Here is a 19200-nt window from a genome sequence, read left to right as displayed (position 1 = left end):
CATTTAACAGGGCATTCATTCATTCCACCAAAGCATGCTGTAAGAGTTGTCTCATGGTGCAGGCAACACTGCCACCTGTTGGCCATGGCTAGGAATGTAGGCACATCTCCAAGGAAAGGAAGAGGAGCAGAGAACCCCTGAGGGTACAGTAGGCCTCTGGAGACTTGGGGATCTATTGCCCCGAGAATACGAGAAGCCTCCCATCCAGATTTCAAACTGCCTGGCAAACTCTGAAAGTCCCTTGATCACAGAAAAATCTGCATATGAGCACATTCATTGGTGCCGCAGAGCCATGGGCCACCGACCGACCAGCCATCTGGGCTTCTGTGATGAGAAGAGCGCCTATGTTAAAGGTGTGTGCCTGTTCGTGTGCGACCACACTTGTGTGCAAATGCGTGAGGTCCACCAAGGGTATAGCTCCTCAGGCACTGTTCACTTTGCTCTTTGAGACAGGTCCTCTCTCTGGCCTGGGCTCATTAACTGGGATATGTTAGTTGGCCAGTGAGCCCCAGGCGCCTGCCTATCTCTGCCTCCCCAGCGCTGGATTTTAAGTGTGTGCCACTCTGCTTGGGTTTTTATTTGTTTGTTTGTTAATTTGAGTTCTGAGATTGAACCCAGGACTGTACAGCCAGCACTTTACCAATTGAGCTCTCTCCTCAACCCCACGTTATTTTTGAAGACAACTCTGGGCTTGGAGTCATCCACCTAACACTAACACACACGCACACACATGCGCGCGCGCGCACACACACACACACACACACACACACACACACACAGTGTTAACCCTTTACAGACCAAACATCGTAGGAATCAGCAGCCTATCACACTTGTCCGAGTAACTGTAAGTCTGCCCCGCAGAGGCCTGCCCGGACACTCCCAATCCCAGGATCAGGGGGAGTAGCCATGCTAGTAGCCCCCAGGATGGATATAGGTTGAAGGGAGGTGTTGGCATTTATTTCTGGAGCAGGGCCTCAGCACTGGACACAATTATGCATGAAGTCAACACACAGACTTGTATAGTAAGTAGGATAGTCTCGGAGGTGGCTGACATGCGCAGACGTCACGAAGTCCACTCCGCGCACTGAGACCTGGTGAGCCAGGCGTTCCTCCACCATCCGTTCCACATCCCTGGCTGAGACCACCTTATCAGCTCTAGAGTAGAGGTAGAGCTCCGGCCAGCAGGAGCCTGAGTCCTGCAGCCTGTCGTAGAAGTGGGTGTGGAAGAGGGCAGTGAATGGAGCAAACAGGAAGTGGAACAGGACCACCACCAGGGCAAATGCTGCCAGGAGCAACAGGCGAAGCACGGCAGGTCGGCGCTCCAGGATGGTTGCCAGAGCCCTCAGGGCTCCTATCAGGTTGCTATCCCCAGGGCCACTGTCAAAGACGGTGCCCACCACATGCAAATGGCGGAAGCGCTGATGGGTCTGAAGGAGCTCCAGCACGTAGCGGTAGAGCATGACGCCGGCATTGCTGAAGACATGGAAAAGCAGAGGCTCCCGCTCAATCTCATAGTCAAAGAGGAGCTCCAGCAGCTTCTGGGCCACCACACGAAGCGAGGGGATGCCCAAGGACTCAGAGAAGAAGACCATGTGCCAGGGGGCCGTGTATCGGATCACAATGCAGCCCTGGAGAGACAAGAGGGACAAGGTCAGTCTCAGGGATACGGTGGTATGGCGAGCACCTTAGCCAGAGGAGCGCAGGAGCACTAATTTCCACAGGGTTCTGTTGTAGCCAGTTTGCCAGCTGCAGGTATAGGTGCCTCCCAGGAGTGGACGTACACTCAAGGCCTGTTTCTGAATACCCGGCCGGGGCTTCATGCTATCCATGCCTTTTCAGCCTGGGATGGTATTTGAAGCCTGGAGAGAGCTCATGTTTTGAAGACATCTGATTCAACCAGAAGAAAGTATCTCCCCTCTAGTTTTCTCTGTGGCTGTCCTCCTAGCTAACACCACCCAAGACCTTTCATAGTTAAGGCCTTGGTGCATGGGTACATCATGCTGCAGATCACCGTGCCTTGCTCTTACTTCCTAGACACAAGAGATCGAGAGATGGCATGCAGGTCCCGGCCTTGACCACCAGAGGGCGATGATGAGCCAGCTCCGCATCACTGTCCTGTCCTTGGCTGGGTTGCAGGGCCCTGAAAACACACTGTCTGGATTCAGGGGTCTCACCCTTAATTATACCTGATTCCTGGATTTAGGACCACTCCTCACACTCAACTTGAAATCCAAAACCAGAAAGAAAGACAGACAGACAGGCCAACAGACAGGGGGACAGAAACAAAACAACAATGAATGAAATTTAAACTACAGAAATATTGTTCTTAAATCCTAAAATCTAGGCCCAAGCTCACTTTCAACTTCCATACCCCTAACTGCCTGCCTCAAGTGAGCCTTTATACCTCTGGTCAGGTCCCCTTGAAGGCCAGTTAGAAAAGGCATCAGACACCACCCTGGCTGGGTCTTAATCCCTCTTATTAATTTGTTCTAGAGACAAAGAGCCTCTCTGTCAGGAGCATCTGAGTTGGGCAGGCTCTGGGGTCAGACGGGTCTGGGCTTAATTCCTGGCCCTGCCACTTATTAACTGTCTGGGCAAAGAGTAATTTACTTCCTATTTCTCTGTCTGTGCCCCCATCTATAACTGGGATGACACCCACCTCAAAAGGTTATGGTAGAAGTTTTTTTTAAAAAAATGCATCTCGAGTGACAAGGCCGGTACCTGACAGGAGCAAGGGGAGACCTGTGGGCACAGCTCTCAGAGACCCCTGAGCTTCCAGCCATGGAAGCACTGAGAACTCTGAAGGGGGGTGGTGGCTGAAGGCCACTCCCACTCCCAAATGCTAATACCCAGAAGAGGCTTTTAGCCTTTCCCCTAGCCCCGCAGCAGGTGGGGTTATTCTCATAAATATTCCCTACAGCCCAGTCTCCTCAGTAAGCCAGAAGTAAGGCCTTCTTCAAATCACAAGGGAGGACACAGAGGCTTGAGGGATGCCAGAATTGGCTGCAGTGCGTGAGCCCGGAATGGACTCCGGGCTTGGACATATCAGCTATGTAAGATGCTTTGGGGACATGTGACTTGGGTATCCAGACATGAGCTGTAAACGGTATGCAATGAAAACTTACTCACATGACAAGGTGGAGTTCATGGCTTAAACATGGCAGGCGGCACACGGTAACTAATGATCACATTTGACAAAACGTACACAGAGGGGACCTAGACGGACACACTCCTTACAGCGTAGCAGAAGCAACCCCTCGACGGTAGACAGGCTGGCCTGGCACTACTTTCTTAAATAAGAACAATAGACTTTGACTGGCAAGCTTTTTACTTCATGCCCACCTTCTCATTGCCGGGGGTGAGGCAACCCTTCTCCGAGGCTGTCCCTGCACCTGCCCTGCCAGCTCAGCACCTCTGTCTTCCCTGGGACCTCCCACCCACTTTACCCCTCACGCTTTCTGCACACATAACACCCCCTCTGCAAAAGCCAACCCCCTAAGCACTTGCCTCCATTTTTCTTGTCCATCTGCTCCCCTTTCCCTGAAGAGGTGTCTTCATGAAGTTTGCGTTCCTCGTGGTTTTCACGCACTCCTAACACCCCTGGTGTCTCATCACCCGGAACCTATGAATTCTCTTTAATGTTCCTGTCTCAAACCACTCCCCTTTACCCAGGAAGTACCCAGCCTGGACCCTGGCATGACCCTGGGTGCCGCCTTAGCCCGGGCCTGATCTGCATTCCCCTACTCCACAACCCACCACCTGCCCAGCCCCACGCTCCTCTGCACCCGAGTCACCTGAACCCCCTCTAAACTTATTTCCAGACAGACGTCAGAGCTAGGGAAGCAGTCAAGGCCCTGGGAGGACAGAAGCGGCTGCAGGAGACACAGTATAACCCTGCCAAAGTCCATGAACCCACTGTCTCCCTCACAGGCCATCTTGGCATGCTCCAGGGCTGCCATGGAGGTGGTCAGCCTTTGCTCCAGCCCAAAGGTGAAACAACCAAGCTTAACATTCCCCCACAAAGCGGCCAAGGCTAGCAGAGGCCCGCACCCTGGGCAAGCACTTGCCCGAAGTACTCACCCTTTTGTGGTAGATGGCACTATACTTGGCCAGGTTCTTGTCCCTGCAGCCACCCCAGCCCAAGAGAATCACCACAGGCTGTTGCTTCCCGGCCTCCTTCCCACCTTGGCTGTTCTCTGAAACACAGATGAGAACGGTCAACACCAGAGGCAGAATTGGGGGTTCTGGCCAATCTAGAGCTGTGGGCAGGGAACCGACAAGTACTCCAGTCTCCATGTGGCTCCATCATTCCAGCCAACCGCCTTTCCCTAGGCCTCTGTGGAGGTGCCACGGTATCACTGGATAAGCCCACATGAGGACACACCGAGTCTTGTTAGGGGACTGGGGATATAGTTCACTTAGCAGTGTGCTGACCTAGCACGTGTGAAACTGTGGCTTCAGTCTCCAGCACTATAAACCCAGCATGGCAGTGCCTGTCTGATTCCTCCGTACTTGGGAAGTGAATCAGAAGTGATCAGAAGCTCAAGGTCATCTTTGCCGACATAGTGAGTTTGAGACCAGCCTTCGCAATGTAAGACCCTGCCTCAAAACAAATAGTTACTTTAACACACAGCCGTTCTCACCCAGTCTATCTCTTGTCTATGGCTACCTTCGGATGAAATCACACAGATGACCGGCTACAAAAGAGATCTATGGCTCACAAAGCCTCAACTATTACTGTCTTGACAGAAAAAGTTTGCTAGCTAGCCTCTGTTCCAATCTGGGAACAGATGGAGGGGAAAGTTCCTAAGAGGAGAACTGGAAGGGCTTTGGGCGGAGCTCCGTGGACAGACAGATTGCCTAGCATGCTCGGGGACCTGGGTTAGATCCACAGGATCACATAGCATAAACTAAGCACCGTGCTGCACACCTAGATCGTCCTAGTTCCCCGGAGGTGGCGACGAGAGGATCAGAAGTTCAAGGTTGTCGTCAGTTAGAGAGTGAAGTCAAGGTTCGAAGTCAGCCTGAGGCACATGAGACACCCTTCCCCCTTAGTGGCAAAAAATAAAATAAAATAAATAAAATAAAAATAACAAAAGAGGGGTTGGGGATTTAGCTCAGCGGTAGAGCGCTTGCCTAGCAAGCGTGAGGCCCTGGGTTCGGTCCCCAGCTCTGAAAAAAAGAAAAAGAAAAAGACAAAAATAACAAAAGAACTGGATAAAACGACAGAAGCAGAGACAGGAGGCTGCCTGACTCCAGCCACTCCCTCCACTGTGATGCCAAGAGAACACTGCAACCTGTATTCACGAAGTTAACCCTGTAGGCAGGTATGCTGTGTGACGTATGCTCTGTGCCCTGAGCATCTCCAGGGTCAGCGCCGTCCACGGCTGGAAGCACCCCTCCTTCAGTGATGTACTTAAAGCAGAAGCCAACTGCTGGCACCATGCATGTCTGATGACCTCCCTAAAAACATGTCCCACCCACCTCATTTCCCCTGCAAGGTAGGTGACACCCCCTCTGTGGGGGCATTTACACAAGGACCGTAGCTAGACAGCCCACCTTTTAAAAGGGCTGGTTACGTACCCTCCCAAGGACCAAGCCGCTAGGCTATGCTCAGCAGACACCTGAAATTTATTGATGCTGGTGGTGACCTAGCAACAGTAAATTTCAAGGCTAGTTAAGAAGATGGTAAATATAAATCACTAACCTTTGGACAAAAGGAAGACAACAATTTCCTGTGGAAATTAATGTGATTGAAAAGTTCAATGTTCCTGCTCTCCAGAAGCAGCGACTCTGGCCTTCAGAGATTAACTGCCTGCACCCGCAGGGCTCTAGGCCGGATGGAACAGAAGCTGCCAGACCTTCAGTCCCTTGCTGACTCCTGCCATCCCTGTCAGCTCAGGTAGCTCCAGTCAGGCACAGCCATTCTCATCCCTGTACCCCTCTATCTTCTGCCAGGGCAGCACCTAAGGACCTGAACAACGTGGGTGGGGGTGGGGACCAGCCCAATCCTGTCCACCTCCAAGCTCAGACTACTGCAGGCTTCTGAATTAAACCAACAGCTCCCTAGTCCCACCAGATGAACGTGGCCAGCAGCCCCTCAGAAGCACAGAAAGGGCATCACTAAGCAGATTTGAGCAGGTTCCGCAGAGCTTCCAGACTGTCCTTCCAACACTGGGATGTGTAGCTCTGCTCAGCTCTGGGGTGGGATATCTGTTAGCTCCCTTGGCAGGATGATTCTTAAGATCTTTGTCTCTGTGGAGACACCAGTGCCCTGGACAGGCTGCAGACTCCCAGAGCCTAAGCACTCCCGTCCTCCTGCTCTTCAAGAGGAAGAACACGTTGGTTTATTCTCCAGCTCCCGTACCCAACATGCTCTTCCCAGGGTGGGGGTGAGGTGGAAGGGGTACACACTGCCCCGTGTAGTTAGCATTAGCTTTAGCTTCTTGTGATGCTGGGAATGGAATTCAGAGCCATGTGTGTGTCAGGCAAGCCTTCTACTACAAACTTTTACCCCTAGCTGTCCCTTTGGAGTCTATACCTGAACATCCTATAAAGGTTTTTATTATTATTATTATTATTATTATTATTATTATTATTATTTTGGAAAGTGATAGTGACCAAGAAGAAAGGTCTGCCAGAGGAAGTTATGTTTGCTATAGTGGCCTCAAAGGTCCAATGATAGCATGCAGGCTGGACAGAGGACATGGGCAAGCAAGGTTGTGATAGCCATCTGGGCCACAGTAGGCAGTCCTTGGACTGGGACCAGGAGGAGACAGAGAGCAATGGACAGAGAAGCAGTCAAGAGTGGACTGGGATCTGATTCCACTGAGTTGGGGTTTGATTCCAAAGCAATAAAGAGAGAATAAAATTCTGGAACGGGCATGATCCAATCTGTTACTGACTACTGTAGACTTAAACAACTGTTTGTTTAATGCCTAGCTCTCTCCCCTTAACCAGCAGGTTCTGCAGCTCAGGAAATGACATCTACCGAGTTTAGCACCACACGCCCAGTGGACAGCGCCACGGCTGGCCTGGACAGGAGTTCAACAATTTTACGATTATCACACACCCACTCCGCTCATCAGACTATCGTGGTACTCCCCAACCCCACCATGCTGTCCTCCGACTGCACTGACAGTGTTTGCTGGAGAAGCTAGGCTGCAACTGCAAGGGAGAGGTGGCGGGGTCCTGGGGAAAGAAGAATGAGGAGATGACTGCCACAGGCTGGGAGTGGTGGCCTGGGAAGCTTTTGGTAGGTCACAGACCTCAATATAAAAATTAGAACTGGGAGAGATGGCTCGGAGGTTAAGAGTACCGTCTGCTCTTCTGGAAGAGCAATTTCAGACCAGCCAGGGCTCGATAGTGAAACCCTGTCTCAAATAAAAGAATTAAAACTATAAATCTTCAGGGTTGGAGAGATAGCTCAGCGGTTAAGAGCACTTAAAAGACCTGGGTTCAATTCCCAGCACCCACGTAGCAGCTCACAATCATCTTTAACCCCAGTTCTAGGGGATCCAATGCCCTTTTCCTCTTCTGACTTCTGTGGGTGCCGGGCACACAAGTGGTACACAGACAAACATGTAGGCAAAATACCAATACGCAGAGAATAAAATATTTTTTTAGAAAGGAGCACAGCTCCACGACCATAACTAAGCCACAGTTTTGGGCTGTGGCAAAGGCACAGAGAACCCACAGGCAGTCAAGCTAGAATCTCGGCTCTGTACTTATTTTTATTTCACATTTGTGCGCCGTGTGTGAGCCAGGTGCTTAGAGGCCAGAGGAGGCGCTGGATTCTCTGGAACTCTAATTACAGGTGACTGCGAGCCTCCAGGCGAGTGGCAGATACAGAAACTGAGGCTTCCGCGTGAGCAACAAGTGTGCTTAACTTTAGTCCATCTCTCCAGGCCCAAATTTTATAATTTAAAGGGCACTTTCCAAGAAAGAAAGAAGAAAGTGGGGAAGGGAGAGAGGAAAGACGAGCGGGAGGGAGAAAGTGCGGGGGAGGGAGCCCTATAGAATATAAACCCCACCTTTGATATAGTACTTGTACCCAACATATTTTTAAATCTAAAAACAAAACCCAATTGTGTTTGTGCGCATGCGCGTACGTGCTGCGTGCGTGCGCATGCGCAGCCATCCCCAGCTTTTCACATGGGTACCAACGTCTTTAGATCATCCTGCCGGTGCAGTAAGCCCTCATTCTCCACTGGTCATGAGTACATGGAAAGTCGTTTAACTTCATGGTCATTAGGGAAATGAAAGTCAATGCTACATGAAACACCACTTTATGCTTATGAAAAGAGCTAGAACCAGAGTTAAGAGGAGCAACAAACACCACAGGAGAAACCAAAGCCTTCATACACTCCTGTAGAAAGGGAAACTAGTCCAATAATTTTAGTCAACAGTTTGGCGGGTCCTCCCAGAACTGAAACATACTATAACCCCAGCGGCTTCCAGAGAAACATGAGACCTGTGAGTTCAAGTATCACCTGGGCTGTCAAGCAAAATTTAAGTCAGCCTGGCATGCACAGCGCAAACTAGTGATGGCTAGTTTTATGTTAACTTGACACAAGCTAGAGTCATCCGAAAGAGAGCATCAGTTGAGAAAATGCCTCCATGAGATCCAGTTGTAAGGAATTTTCTCAATTAGTGATCAATGGGGGAGGCCCCAGGCCAGGCCATTGTGGGTGGTGCCACCCCTGGGCTGGTGGTTGTCGGTTCTATAGGAAAGCAGGCTGAGCAAGCCAAATGAGCAAGCCAGTAAGCAGCACCCCTCCATGGCCTCTGCATCAGCTCCTGCCTCCAGGTTCCTGCCCTGTTTGAGTTCCTGACTTCCTTCAGTGATGAACAGTGATGTGGAAGCGTAAGTCAAACAAACCCTTTCCTCCCCAAGTTGCTTTGGTCATGGTGTTTGTCACAGCAACAGTTACCCTAAGATAGACTCTATCTCAAGACAGCAAAAATTAATCATTGAGTTATTTGAGACCCAATAATTCACTCCTAAGCTAGGAACTGAACACAATGGTCCACACAGAAACTTGGATTTCAATTTTCGTAGTAGTATATTCCCATTCTCTGAATGTATCCATACAATGGAACACTACTCAGTCATAAAAAAGGATGAAGTGCTACCCATCCTGTAGTATAGATGAGCCTCACAACACCATGCTAAGTGAAAGGAGCTGGCCTCAAAGGTCAGGTACCATACATATATAAAACACCAGAAAAGGCAGATCAGACAGACAGAAAACAGATATGTGGTTGTCAACAGCTAGGAGGAGGAGCGGGGAGTGACCACTATGGGTAAGATTTCTTTTCAGTGGGAACATTTTATACACAATATACCACCCAATATTAATGGTAAATGCTAATGAATGAGAGGTGGTTTGGTTTTTGAAACAGGGTCTGACAGCCTCGAATTTGCAGTACAGTTGAGAACACCTTGAACTCCTCCTGGTCCTCTTGCCTTTCAATCCTGAGTGAGGGATTACAGCTGTGAGTTATTTTTTCCCAGGACTTTTTAAACCCATTTTCTAAAACAAATATGGGGCTGGAGTACTCAGGGGTAGAACTTGCCTATTCTGTGTAAGACCCTGGGATACTGCAAAAACAAAAACAATTTCAAAGCAGAGGGTACCAATTTCGTGAGCAGTGTTACAATACCATTTCAAAACGACAATAGGGAAGGTGGTGCCATCAAAGCAGCCAGGGCGGTGTGCAAGAATACCCAGAAGCCTTGGGGATGAAGACACATTCTTTTCTACCCTGACACTTCTTGAGCGTGCTACAAAATAACTCAATCTCCAGGCTGCCTGCCATCTGTCAGGGATAACAGGACACTAGAAACACAGGAATTACAAATAAGTCTCCTGTACAGCAAGTCGTGCAAGTCACAAACGAAGGCATAAATTAGATTGCATGTGTCCCAGGGGCGTGTGGTGAAGGCAGAGAGGGCCTACCTGACACCGGCTGTTTTTAATGGGAGCTGGAAGCAAACACAACGAACCCATGTGTTCTTAACCCCAAGCAAAAAAAATTACTCCCTGACTTCTCTACTCCCCAGAAATCCTCTCTAGAGTCTCGTTCCTGTATTTAATCCAAATTGTTTTAAACTTAGATTTTGAAATACCATAGTAGAATTGCATCCCATCTAAGAATCTACACCATATGAGGTCATACATCTCTCCACACTGTTATTATGGTCATACATCTCTCCACACATCTCTTTTTTTTATTATTAATATATATAAGTACACTGTCACTGTCTTCAGACACAGCAGAAGAGGGCGCCAGATCTCATTACAGATGGTTGTGAGCCACCATGTGGTTGCTGGGAATTGAACTCAGGACCTCTGGAAGAGCAGTCAGTGCTCTTAACTGCTGAGTCATCTCTCCAGCCCTTCTCCACATCTGTCTTCAGACACACCAGAAGAGGGCGTCAGATCCTTTCATAGATGTAAGACACCATGAGGTTGCTGGGAATTGAACTCATAACCTCGGGAAGAGCAGTCAGTGCTCTTAACCGCTGATCCATCTCTCCATCCCTCTGCACATCTCTCAACTCTGAGACTATGAAACAGACCTAACTTACTTTCCAGTTCCTCCATCTGTGAAATGGGGCTAACACTGGAAAAAACTCAGCAAGATCACGACTGCAGAAGGCTCAACGGTGTACTGGCTCAGAGGGTTCAATAAGGAAAATGACCACTTCCTTGCTGTAGAAAAAGCTGAAAGTGAGTATCTAATAAATGGGAATCACATTCTCTGTTGCCTGCTTTCCTCCGCCCCATCCTCCACTTCCTCCATGACTATCTCTCCACGTCAGTTTATATATTTTTACACCGTTATTTTCAGTGGCTGTAGAATATTTTCATACTTTATGGTGACCAATCTCCTATTACTGGACATGATGTTCTTCCCAGTTTGAGGCTATAATAAAAATACCTCAGCGGACACCCTTTCTTCGTGTGCAGGCTTCGCTGTGGCATGGCATCCCTGCAGTCCTTCCTCATGGCAGCCAAAATGTTCACCTTCACAGCTCTGGAGTGAGGCTCCCAGGCAGGAGAGTGTTCCTGGGAGCAGGGAACCTCACATCCTCCATACATCCATTGCTCATCTGTGAACCTTGACTAAGAGTACCCTTCTGCCCAGGGTGACAGTGAAGATTAAAAACCCATGAAAGGGGGTCCCGGGGCTGGCATGAGATGGGGCGCAGCATGGTCACGGTGGAAGATGACAATAGTGACGCTGGGCCCAGACTTCACATGCAAGGCTGTGGGATGATGTCACAGGTGAGGCAGGTACAAGACAGGAGGAGGCCTGTCATTGGAGGAGAAGGAAGAATGGGAGGGAGAAAAGTTTGAAGGAAGAGGAGGAGACTGGAACGGAAAGGAGGAAGAGACAGGAGGGAGAGGGAGAGAAGCCGTGGCAGGACAATATGGCAGGTGACATTAAGATTCCGCTCTGTGTATTTACAGGTTGTTATTAATGTTCTTAAGGGATGGCTGGTACTGGGCTTTGTATGTTTAGGTGGGCAATTATATCTTATCAATTGGGTCAAAGGTTATTGTGTTGTGTGTTCTTTCATGTGTGGCGATTTAAGTGTAAGAAAGTGTGGGGCAGCTGGTCTGGGCCACCACAGAGTTGGGGTGTGTGTTTCTGGCATGGAAACCTGCCTTGGGAATTAGATAGGTAGAGAGATTGCTGCCTTTGGCAGTGTGATATGGGATGGAGCAGAGTGGATGAGAGGCTTTGTTGACTGAGAATTAAGATATCCAGCAGATATCTTGGGGCACCACGGTGCCGATCCTAGTGGGGATAAAAGACAACCTTACTTTTTTTATTTTTTATATTTTTACAACAACATAAGGCCTGGAACAGACACATGCATGCAATAGGCCCTTGAGAAGAGGGGTTTTTGTTTGTTTGTTTCTTTTGTTCTTTTGGAGTTGGAGGTTGTTTTGTTTTCTTTGAGACAGATTTCTCTGTGTAGCCCTGGCTGTCCTGGAACTCGCTTTGACAGGCTGGTCTCGAACTCACAGAGATCCGCCTACCTCTGATTAAAGGTGTGCACCACCACAGCCCAGCTGGAAAGAGATTTTAATTGGCTTGTTAATGGATGAGAGAAAGGGTACGAGAGTTTGAAAATAAACAAAATTTGTGCTTTAACGACACTCTGAAACTGGAACCATTACAGAGAAGACCAGCACGGCCCCTGCACAGCGATGCAGGAAATGCAGGAAGTGTTCAATGTGGTATTGTTTTGGTTTGCTTTTTGGTGTTTTTGAGACTGGGTTTGTCTCTGTAGCCTTGGCTGTCCTGGAACTTGTTCTGTAGACCAGGCTGGCCTCTAAGTCAGAGATCTGCCTGCCTCTGCCTCCTGAGCACCGGGAATAGAGCTGTGCATTGCCACACTTGACTATGTTCGGTGGTTTTTAACTAGGTGAATGGAAGGCTTTGGAAGGTGGTAGTCACAACAGCCTTTGGGGTCTACAGGTAAATGAGGAACAAATATTAATTGTGCCTTCTTCTATCCACCCATCTATCCTTCCTTCCTTCCTTTCCTCCTTTTTCTTTTGAGATAAAGTCATGCTCAGACTAACCTTGAAATTGCAATCCTCCTGCCTCAGCCTCCTCTGTGTTATGACTCTATACCTAGCCACCCCTTGAGGTTCTTGACTCTCCACCAACCAGAGCTCACCAAAGCCTCTCTTAGGCTCCTGCCCTCTGCAGCGCCTCCCTTCAGTTCTCCTCCAGTGCCTTTTCTTTGACACTTTCTGCTGTTTACCAGAGACCTGCCAGCCCTTGGAGGCTCCACTCCTGCAACACAGGCCCCTCATGATGGTGGGGACCCAGCACTGCTCCCTGTTGCCAGCAGTAACTCCCTGAGCTTAAAGACATGGCTACACTACTTAACCCTTCTAGTGGCAGACAAAAGAGAAGGCCCACGATAAAGCCTGAAACCCTTCAGGGCACCTCTGGTGACTGCCTTGAGGCCTTCTGTTAACTCAGAGGATAAGATCCCTGCCTTGAGATTCTCTATGAATTTTGAAGGGTCAGGGGAGTGTTGGAAGACCGGCTGCCCAGCCTGCCCCTACACAGTTCAGAGCTCCAAATTACTGCAGCTCACCTCTCCACTGACTGCTCACCCTGCCGTCAATTCACTGCAGAGCTCGGCTCTGTGGCTTTGATTTCCTTTTGGGGGAGGCAATTCCCAAAACTAAATTATGTCTGACCCACCTACACACTTCCTCACTAAAAGTGACCACAAAGGAAGGGCACTCTCCGCCCTGATCCTTGCAGGACAGTTATTCTGTGTAGCCAGGCCAACCTGCAAAGGAGCTCTCTGCGGTGGAGAAGCCAGAGGTTTCCGAGCCGACAGTGTGCGCCTGTTAGGGTTAAGGTTAGGGAAACATTCCCTGACCTCAGGCTTAGCTCTGAGAGGGAAGCAGAGGAAACAATTGTGAGCCCTGAAGGTACTTCTGCTTGGAAGAAAGCTTCGAGGAAACAGGAAGGCTGTCCCTTAGAGAGGAAGAGGCCTCACTTTCTAGACAGCATCCATAATTGTGAAACCACCTGCTTCTACATTCCCTCCCTCCAGACAACCACAGCTCTCTGCAGGGCACCTGAGCATGAGTGTCTTGAAGCACCAACAACTACCCCAAGGCAGGGACATGGCCAAAGCTGAAAGGAGCAGAAAGGAACTGAGGCTGATGTGGCCCAAGAATAGGAAGTGCTTTCTAACAACTTCTCCAATTGGCCCTGTATCTGGAGACAGCTCTGGGGCAGGGTAAAGGAGCCCCACAGGTATCTTCCAGTTCTAAGCCCAGCCCCCTAAAGCAACAACCGGGAGCACAGGGGAGGAGCACAGGGGAGGAGATACGCGGACAGAGCGGCCACTCAATTTCTGGCACTCAGGTCCAGCATCTACCCTGCCTTCCTGACTTTAAAGGGTTATTATTCTTTCTATCGGACACAGGAGCAATACATAGGTTAGAAAGATTGGGGCTGGAGAGATGGCTCAGCGGTTAAGAGCACTGACTGCTCTTCCAGAGGTCGTGAGTTCAATTCCCAGCAACCACATGGTGGCTCACAGCCATCTGTAATGAGATCTGATGCCCTCTTCTGGTGTGTCTGAAGACAGCTGCAGTGTACTCATATACATAAAATAAATAAATCTTTTTTAAAAAAAGATTCAAGAATAATTCTCTGTGAGTTCGAGGCCAGCCTGATGTACAGAATGGGTTCCAACACAGCCAGAACTACATAGATAGACCCGATCTCAATAATAATAAAAGAATAATATAACGATAACAGAAAAAAAAGAAAGCAGCAATGAGCCAAAGACAGTTCCGATGGCACATGCTTGGCATGGGAAAGATTAAAGAATATTTGTAATTTCAAGCTCACTTGGGCTACAGAGTAAGTTCAAGACCAGTCAAGACAACTGTCATAAGAGGAAGGCTGAGCTGGTGAGATGGTTCAGCAGAAAAAAGCACTTACTGGCAAACCACAGGACCTGAGTTAGCACTCCAGTCCACCCAGTAGAAAAAGAGAAAAAAGTGTATGTAACCAGTGCACATACACTACGGTGTGCCCGCACACACGTGCACATGCACACACACATGCACACACACACACACACACACAAATAAATATGCAATACAAGTTAACAAGGGCTGAGTATGACCTAGTGGTAAAGCACTTGCCTTAGCATGCTTGAGACCCTGCATTCAATTCCCCCAGTCCTGCCTAAATAAATAAGACTGTCTCTACCCACGTGGGTAGAGAGAGAATCCCTACTCTCCTGGCCATGCAGAAGGGAGAGCCAGCCCTTTGCAGCTCTGCAAGGACAGAAACAGTAACTCACTTCATCTAATGCTATGGTCAAAATTCTTCAAAAGTCCTTTCACATCTATAAGCCCAAGATCCATCTCTAGGGAGAAATGGACAACAGCAGCCGTTGGTGCCTTGGGAAATGAGAGGCTGCTGCCCAGTCCTAGACTCCAAGCAAGGAGTACACAGTGCGACAGGGGGCCTGGGAAGGCGGTTGAAGGAAGTGTCCCCTAGCTTTATGATGAACTGGGCAAGTGAGGGGCAGTGGACTGAAACGAGACCAAAGAGAAGCAGAGGCCGGCCTGTACCCCAAGCCTCCTCTGCCCGTTTCTAAAAGGGACAACCTTCCATTCTCTGGTCCAACAACTTACACTACTTTACAAACTATTAATCTCATTAGGCCTCCCACACATCTTTTTTAATGATATGGCTATAGGAGGGTTAAAAAAAAACACATTAATTTAAAGGCCAACTACTAAACTCACTTCCATCAGGACCCATACCAAATCCTTTACACAAATAATCACAGTTGTGTAACCAGCAATTTTTCCTCATTTTTGCTCAGGGAAAACTAGAACTCGAAGTTGAAAGTTTGCTGCAGGTCATTCAATTACTAAAGGGATAGGATTTCAACAGAGTTCGACCCAGCCTAACAGACCATTCTGTCGTGAACCAATGCCAAGGCGAGCGGAGGGCAGGACTAGGCTTGCTGAGTCCCTGGGCTTCTCTGAGGACCAGAGGCTCCCCCAGGAATCCAATCAGTCTGCAAAAATGAAGGGTGGGCCTAGCCACACTTGCAGATGAGGGGCGAGAAGTGGGAAGCCCGATTCAAAACAAAAGAATGAGAATGAACCTCGAGAGGCCTCTAGCTACAAGGGAAGCAGAACATGGGCCTTGAGAACCTGGCATGGAACAGAAAGACCCTCAGTGGACTTGGGGGCCGGGCGCGGGGGCGGGGCTCTACGCTCCCGGCAAGCTCTAACCAGCCCTGTGGGACCCCCGGAGGGGGCGGGCCAAGGGAGGGCGGGCCCGCAAGGCGGGCGGGGCACCGCTGTTAGGCCACCTCCCCAACCCCCCTCCATACTCTGGCTCCAGCAGGGCTGATCCGGGATCTCGATGCTGTAATCCAGCTCGGCCGAGGCCATGGTGAAGTTGCGGGCCGTCAGCACGGGCCTCCTGCCGGAACTCCCGCAGTTTCACCTCGCTGGGGCCGGGACGCCGCCGGGCCACGCCCCCTCCACGCCCACGCCCAGCGCTACCCAATCCCCGAGCCGCACTCTGTGACCTGCCTGCCTAGCAACCACCGAGTCGCTTCGCGCCTCGGGCGACACCCACTAGCCGGGTCCTAGCAACCGCGCCCCGCCCCTACTGTCTTTGGGCCCCAGCAATTGGCTGACTCTCTTGATCTTGGATCAAGCATTGGTCAGTGGGGCAGCGCTCTTGGAGCGTACCCACCCTCCTGTGAAGGTAAGAGTCGGTGGGACAGTTGAAGTAGTATGGGTCTGTAGAGGGCATCTCAGAACTTCGTCTTCCGGTACCTGGTAGAAAAGTTGAACGTGCACCTCTAACTACATCTACCTCCATCGCCAGCCGCAGTTCCCAGGCTGGAGGCAGAAAAACGAACAAAACAGCGTTAAGGCGGCGCGTGCCAACCGGTCCTTGCAAACCTGTGGGTTGAGACTCGTTGCCTGGTTGGGAAGGGATCTTCAGGTAATGATTTAAGACATGCCCTTCTATGTGTGACTCCAAATAACTTAGACGAGTAGAGCTTTCTTGCATTTAGTAAATATTTACTGAGCTGGGCATAGTGGCGCATGCCTTTGATCCCAGCACTCAGGAAGCAGAGGCAGGTGAATCCCTGTGAGTTCGAGACCAGCCTGATCTACAGATCGAACTCCAGGACAGCAAGGACTACACAGAGAAACCCTCTCTTGAAAAAAACAGAAAAAGAAGAAGCTATTTGAGAGATGGGGAATGAGTGTGATATGGTGTGTAGGAGAGGAACCCAGGGAGGAAAAGTATTGAGGGCCGATGATTAGTAAGATAAATAAAATCTCAAAGATGGCACTGGATTTACAAACAAGGGAATTGTTAGCAACCTTTGCAAATGCCATTTCAGTGAACAAGTCAGTGGCTTGAGAGGTGGGTGGGAGGTGACAGCATGGTGCTATACTATACCCCTGTAATTCCAGCATTTGAGAGGTAGGGCCGGGAGTTTCAATGCTTCAAAATCATTCTCAGCTACATAATGAGTTTCAAACTAGCCTATGCTACATGAGACTTGTAAAAAAAAAAGAAAAGAAAAAGAGAGAAAGAAAGAAAGAAAGAAAAAGAAAGGAAGGAAGAAAGAAAAGAAAAGGAGATGGAATACTTGCAAGGCAAGTCATTTTATCATTCATAGGAGGTATAGGCTTTTGTTCAAATGAGAGATATCCAGCAAAGAGGTAAAAGATAAAATCACAGGGGAAATAGGGTAAGTGAAAGAGTATGGCCCCCAACAGTGGAAAATCTCACTTTAAACCGTTAAGGAGTAACTGAGGAGATGGCTCAGCCGGTAAAGTGTCTCCTGGACTAGTGTGAAGAACCCCTAGACCCTAGACCCCACATAAAAGCTGCAAGGAGTGGTGGCACACAGTAACCCCAGAACTGGTGAGGCAGAGCCAGGCAGATCCCAGAGACTTGCTAGCCAATCACTTTGCCCAAACAGCAAGATCCAGATTCAATGGAAAAGCCCTCAAAAAAAAATATGGTAAGTGAAGGTGAGAGGGCTCAGTGCTTGCTGATCAAGCCTGGAAACCTGCGCTCCATCCCTGAAGTCACATAAAGGAGGGAGGAGAAAGCTAACTCCACACCATTAACCTTTGACCCTCCACACCTGCACTGTGCCATACACATACCCACTCTCACATATACATCATCATCCACACGGTAACAGTAGTAATGGTTTTAAAAGATTTATTCATTTCATGTATGTGAGTATACTGTCACTGTCTTCAGACACACCAGAAGAGGGCATTGGATCCCATTACAGATGGTTGTGAGCCACCATGTGGTTGCTGGGAACTGAACTCAGGACCTCTGGAAGGTGGAGATAAAGATACCCAGTGTGCTGGGATCTAAATGTTGAACTCCCAGCTACCTCTCTAGCACCATGTCTCACTGCACACCACCATGCTCCCACCACGATGATAATGGACTAAACCCCTGAAATTGTAAGCCAGCCCCAGTTAAATTATTTCCTTTATAAAAGTAGGTCATGGTGTCTCTTCACAGCAATAGAACATTGCCTAAGGAAGAAATGGTACCAAGAAGCAGAGTATTGGTGTGCCAGACCTGACCATGCTGCTTATGGGTGGAATGTGGACTTTGGATTAGGAAAGCAGTTGGATTTTTTTTTTTTTTTTTTTTTGAAGCTGGGGATCGACCCAAGGCCTTGCGCTTGCTAGGCAAGCACTCTACCACTGAGCTAAATCCCCAACCCCAGCAGTTGGATATTTTAAGCCTGGTTTGATGGACCACACTAGTAGGTATTTGGAAGACAGTGGTGCTGAGAGCAATGGAGATCATGGTGGCCCAGTCCAAGAGGTTTCAGAGGAGAAGAATATTATGTGTGGCCTACAGACCATTCTTGTGATATTTTGGCAAAGAATGTAGATGCTTTCTGTCCCTGCTCCCCCTGCCCCCAAAAAAACTGCCTAAGGCTAAACTGGAGTGGTTTGGATTAATGGTGTTGGCAGAGGAGATTTCAAGGCAGTCTAGTAGAGAGTGTGTGCCACAGGACAGATCTACAATGAAAGGGAGCAAACCGAGCAAGAAAATACAAACTATTGGAGGATGAAAAGAGCACCAGGCGGTGTAATGGAGCTAAGTCCAGTGTTCAAGGAGATGTTTAAAAATTAAAGAAAAAGCCACATGCTAAGCAGAATAAAGGGAATGGTGACTTCAGGAAAGACTTCACCCGGAGAAGCTTCCAACTTGTGAAAAAGAATTTCAGAAAAGGTTAAATAGTGAGGGAAACCATCCAACCAGAGAGTTGATGGAAATATGGACAAGGGACCTGTGTGAAGTGGAAACCGAAGGGTTCTTTGGAGAGTCGGTTGTGTTGGACAGTGTTTTGCTGGGGCAAACACATGAAGGAATGTTTGGCTGAAGCAGACATGGGTGGAAGGATGTTCTGCTGAAGAAAGCATGTGAGAGGACACGTGATGAAGGATTCTTTGCCAACAACACTCGTGGACTGTTCCTTATATTGCATAGTTGAGCTGCATTTGTTGAAACTCTATAGAGAAAAGTGCACCAAAAGACTTCTGGCAGTGTGCTGGTGGCTTCTTGCTGCTTCCACAGACTTAGGCTGATTGGCAG

General features: G+C 49.0%; 1 protein-coding gene across 5 annotated transcripts; it reads right to left on the bottom strand.

Annotated features, from left to right (window-relative positions):
* Positions 1 to 931: 931 nt before the first annotated feature.
* Tmem53 (transmembrane protein 53) lies at positions 932 to 16084 on the bottom strand. 5 transcript variants are annotated; one of them, XM_032899936.1, is made up of 5 exons: positions 15923 to 16016; positions 10595 to 10718; positions 4931 to 5050; positions 4081 to 4196; positions 932 to 1628 (listed from the first exon to the last, which is right to left on the bottom strand). In XM_032899936.1, exon 5 carries the CDS (start codon positions 1590 to 1592, stop codon positions 975 to 977), a length of 618 nt encoding a protein of 205 aa, XP_032755827.1. In that variant the 5' UTR covers positions 1593 to 1628; positions 4081 to 4196; positions 4931 to 5050; positions 10595 to 10718; positions 15923 to 16016; the 3' UTR covers positions 932 to 974. The 5 variants fall into 5 exon arrangements, with proteins under 5 accessions (XP_032755827.1, XP_032755818.1, XP_032755810.1 ...); XM_032899927.1 differs by lacking the exon at positions 10595 to 10718 and having other exon boundaries at positions 15923 to 16026; XM_032899919.1 differs by lacking the exon at positions 4931 to 5050.
* Positions 16085 to 19200: the final 3116 nt, after the last annotated feature.

This window comes from Rattus rattus, chromosome 1 (assembly GCF_011064425.1).
Source record: "Rattus rattus isolate New Zealand chromosome 1, Rrattus_CSIRO_v1, whole genome shotgun sequence".
NCBI classification, from domain to species: Eukaryota; Metazoa; Chordata; class Mammalia; order Rodentia; family Muridae; genus Rattus; species Rattus rattus.
This window is presented reverse-complemented; position numbering and strand designations above follow the sequence as displayed.

Bases quoted from the DNA above. Each gene is read 5' to 3' on its own strand.
- Tmem53 (XM_032899909.1), bottom strand. From the start codon at position 15,983: ATGGCCTCGGCCGAGCTGGATTACAGCATCGAGATCCCGGATCAGCCC. The intron at 4,197-15,922 runs GTATGGAGGGGG...TCTGTGTTTCAG, and splicing joins TCAGCCCTGCTGGAGCCAGA to AGAACAGCCAAGGTGGGAAG. The intron at 1,629-4,080 runs GTGAGTACTTCG...TTGTCTCTCCAG, and splicing joins GTGCCATCTACCACAAAAGG to GGCTGCATTGTGATCCGATA.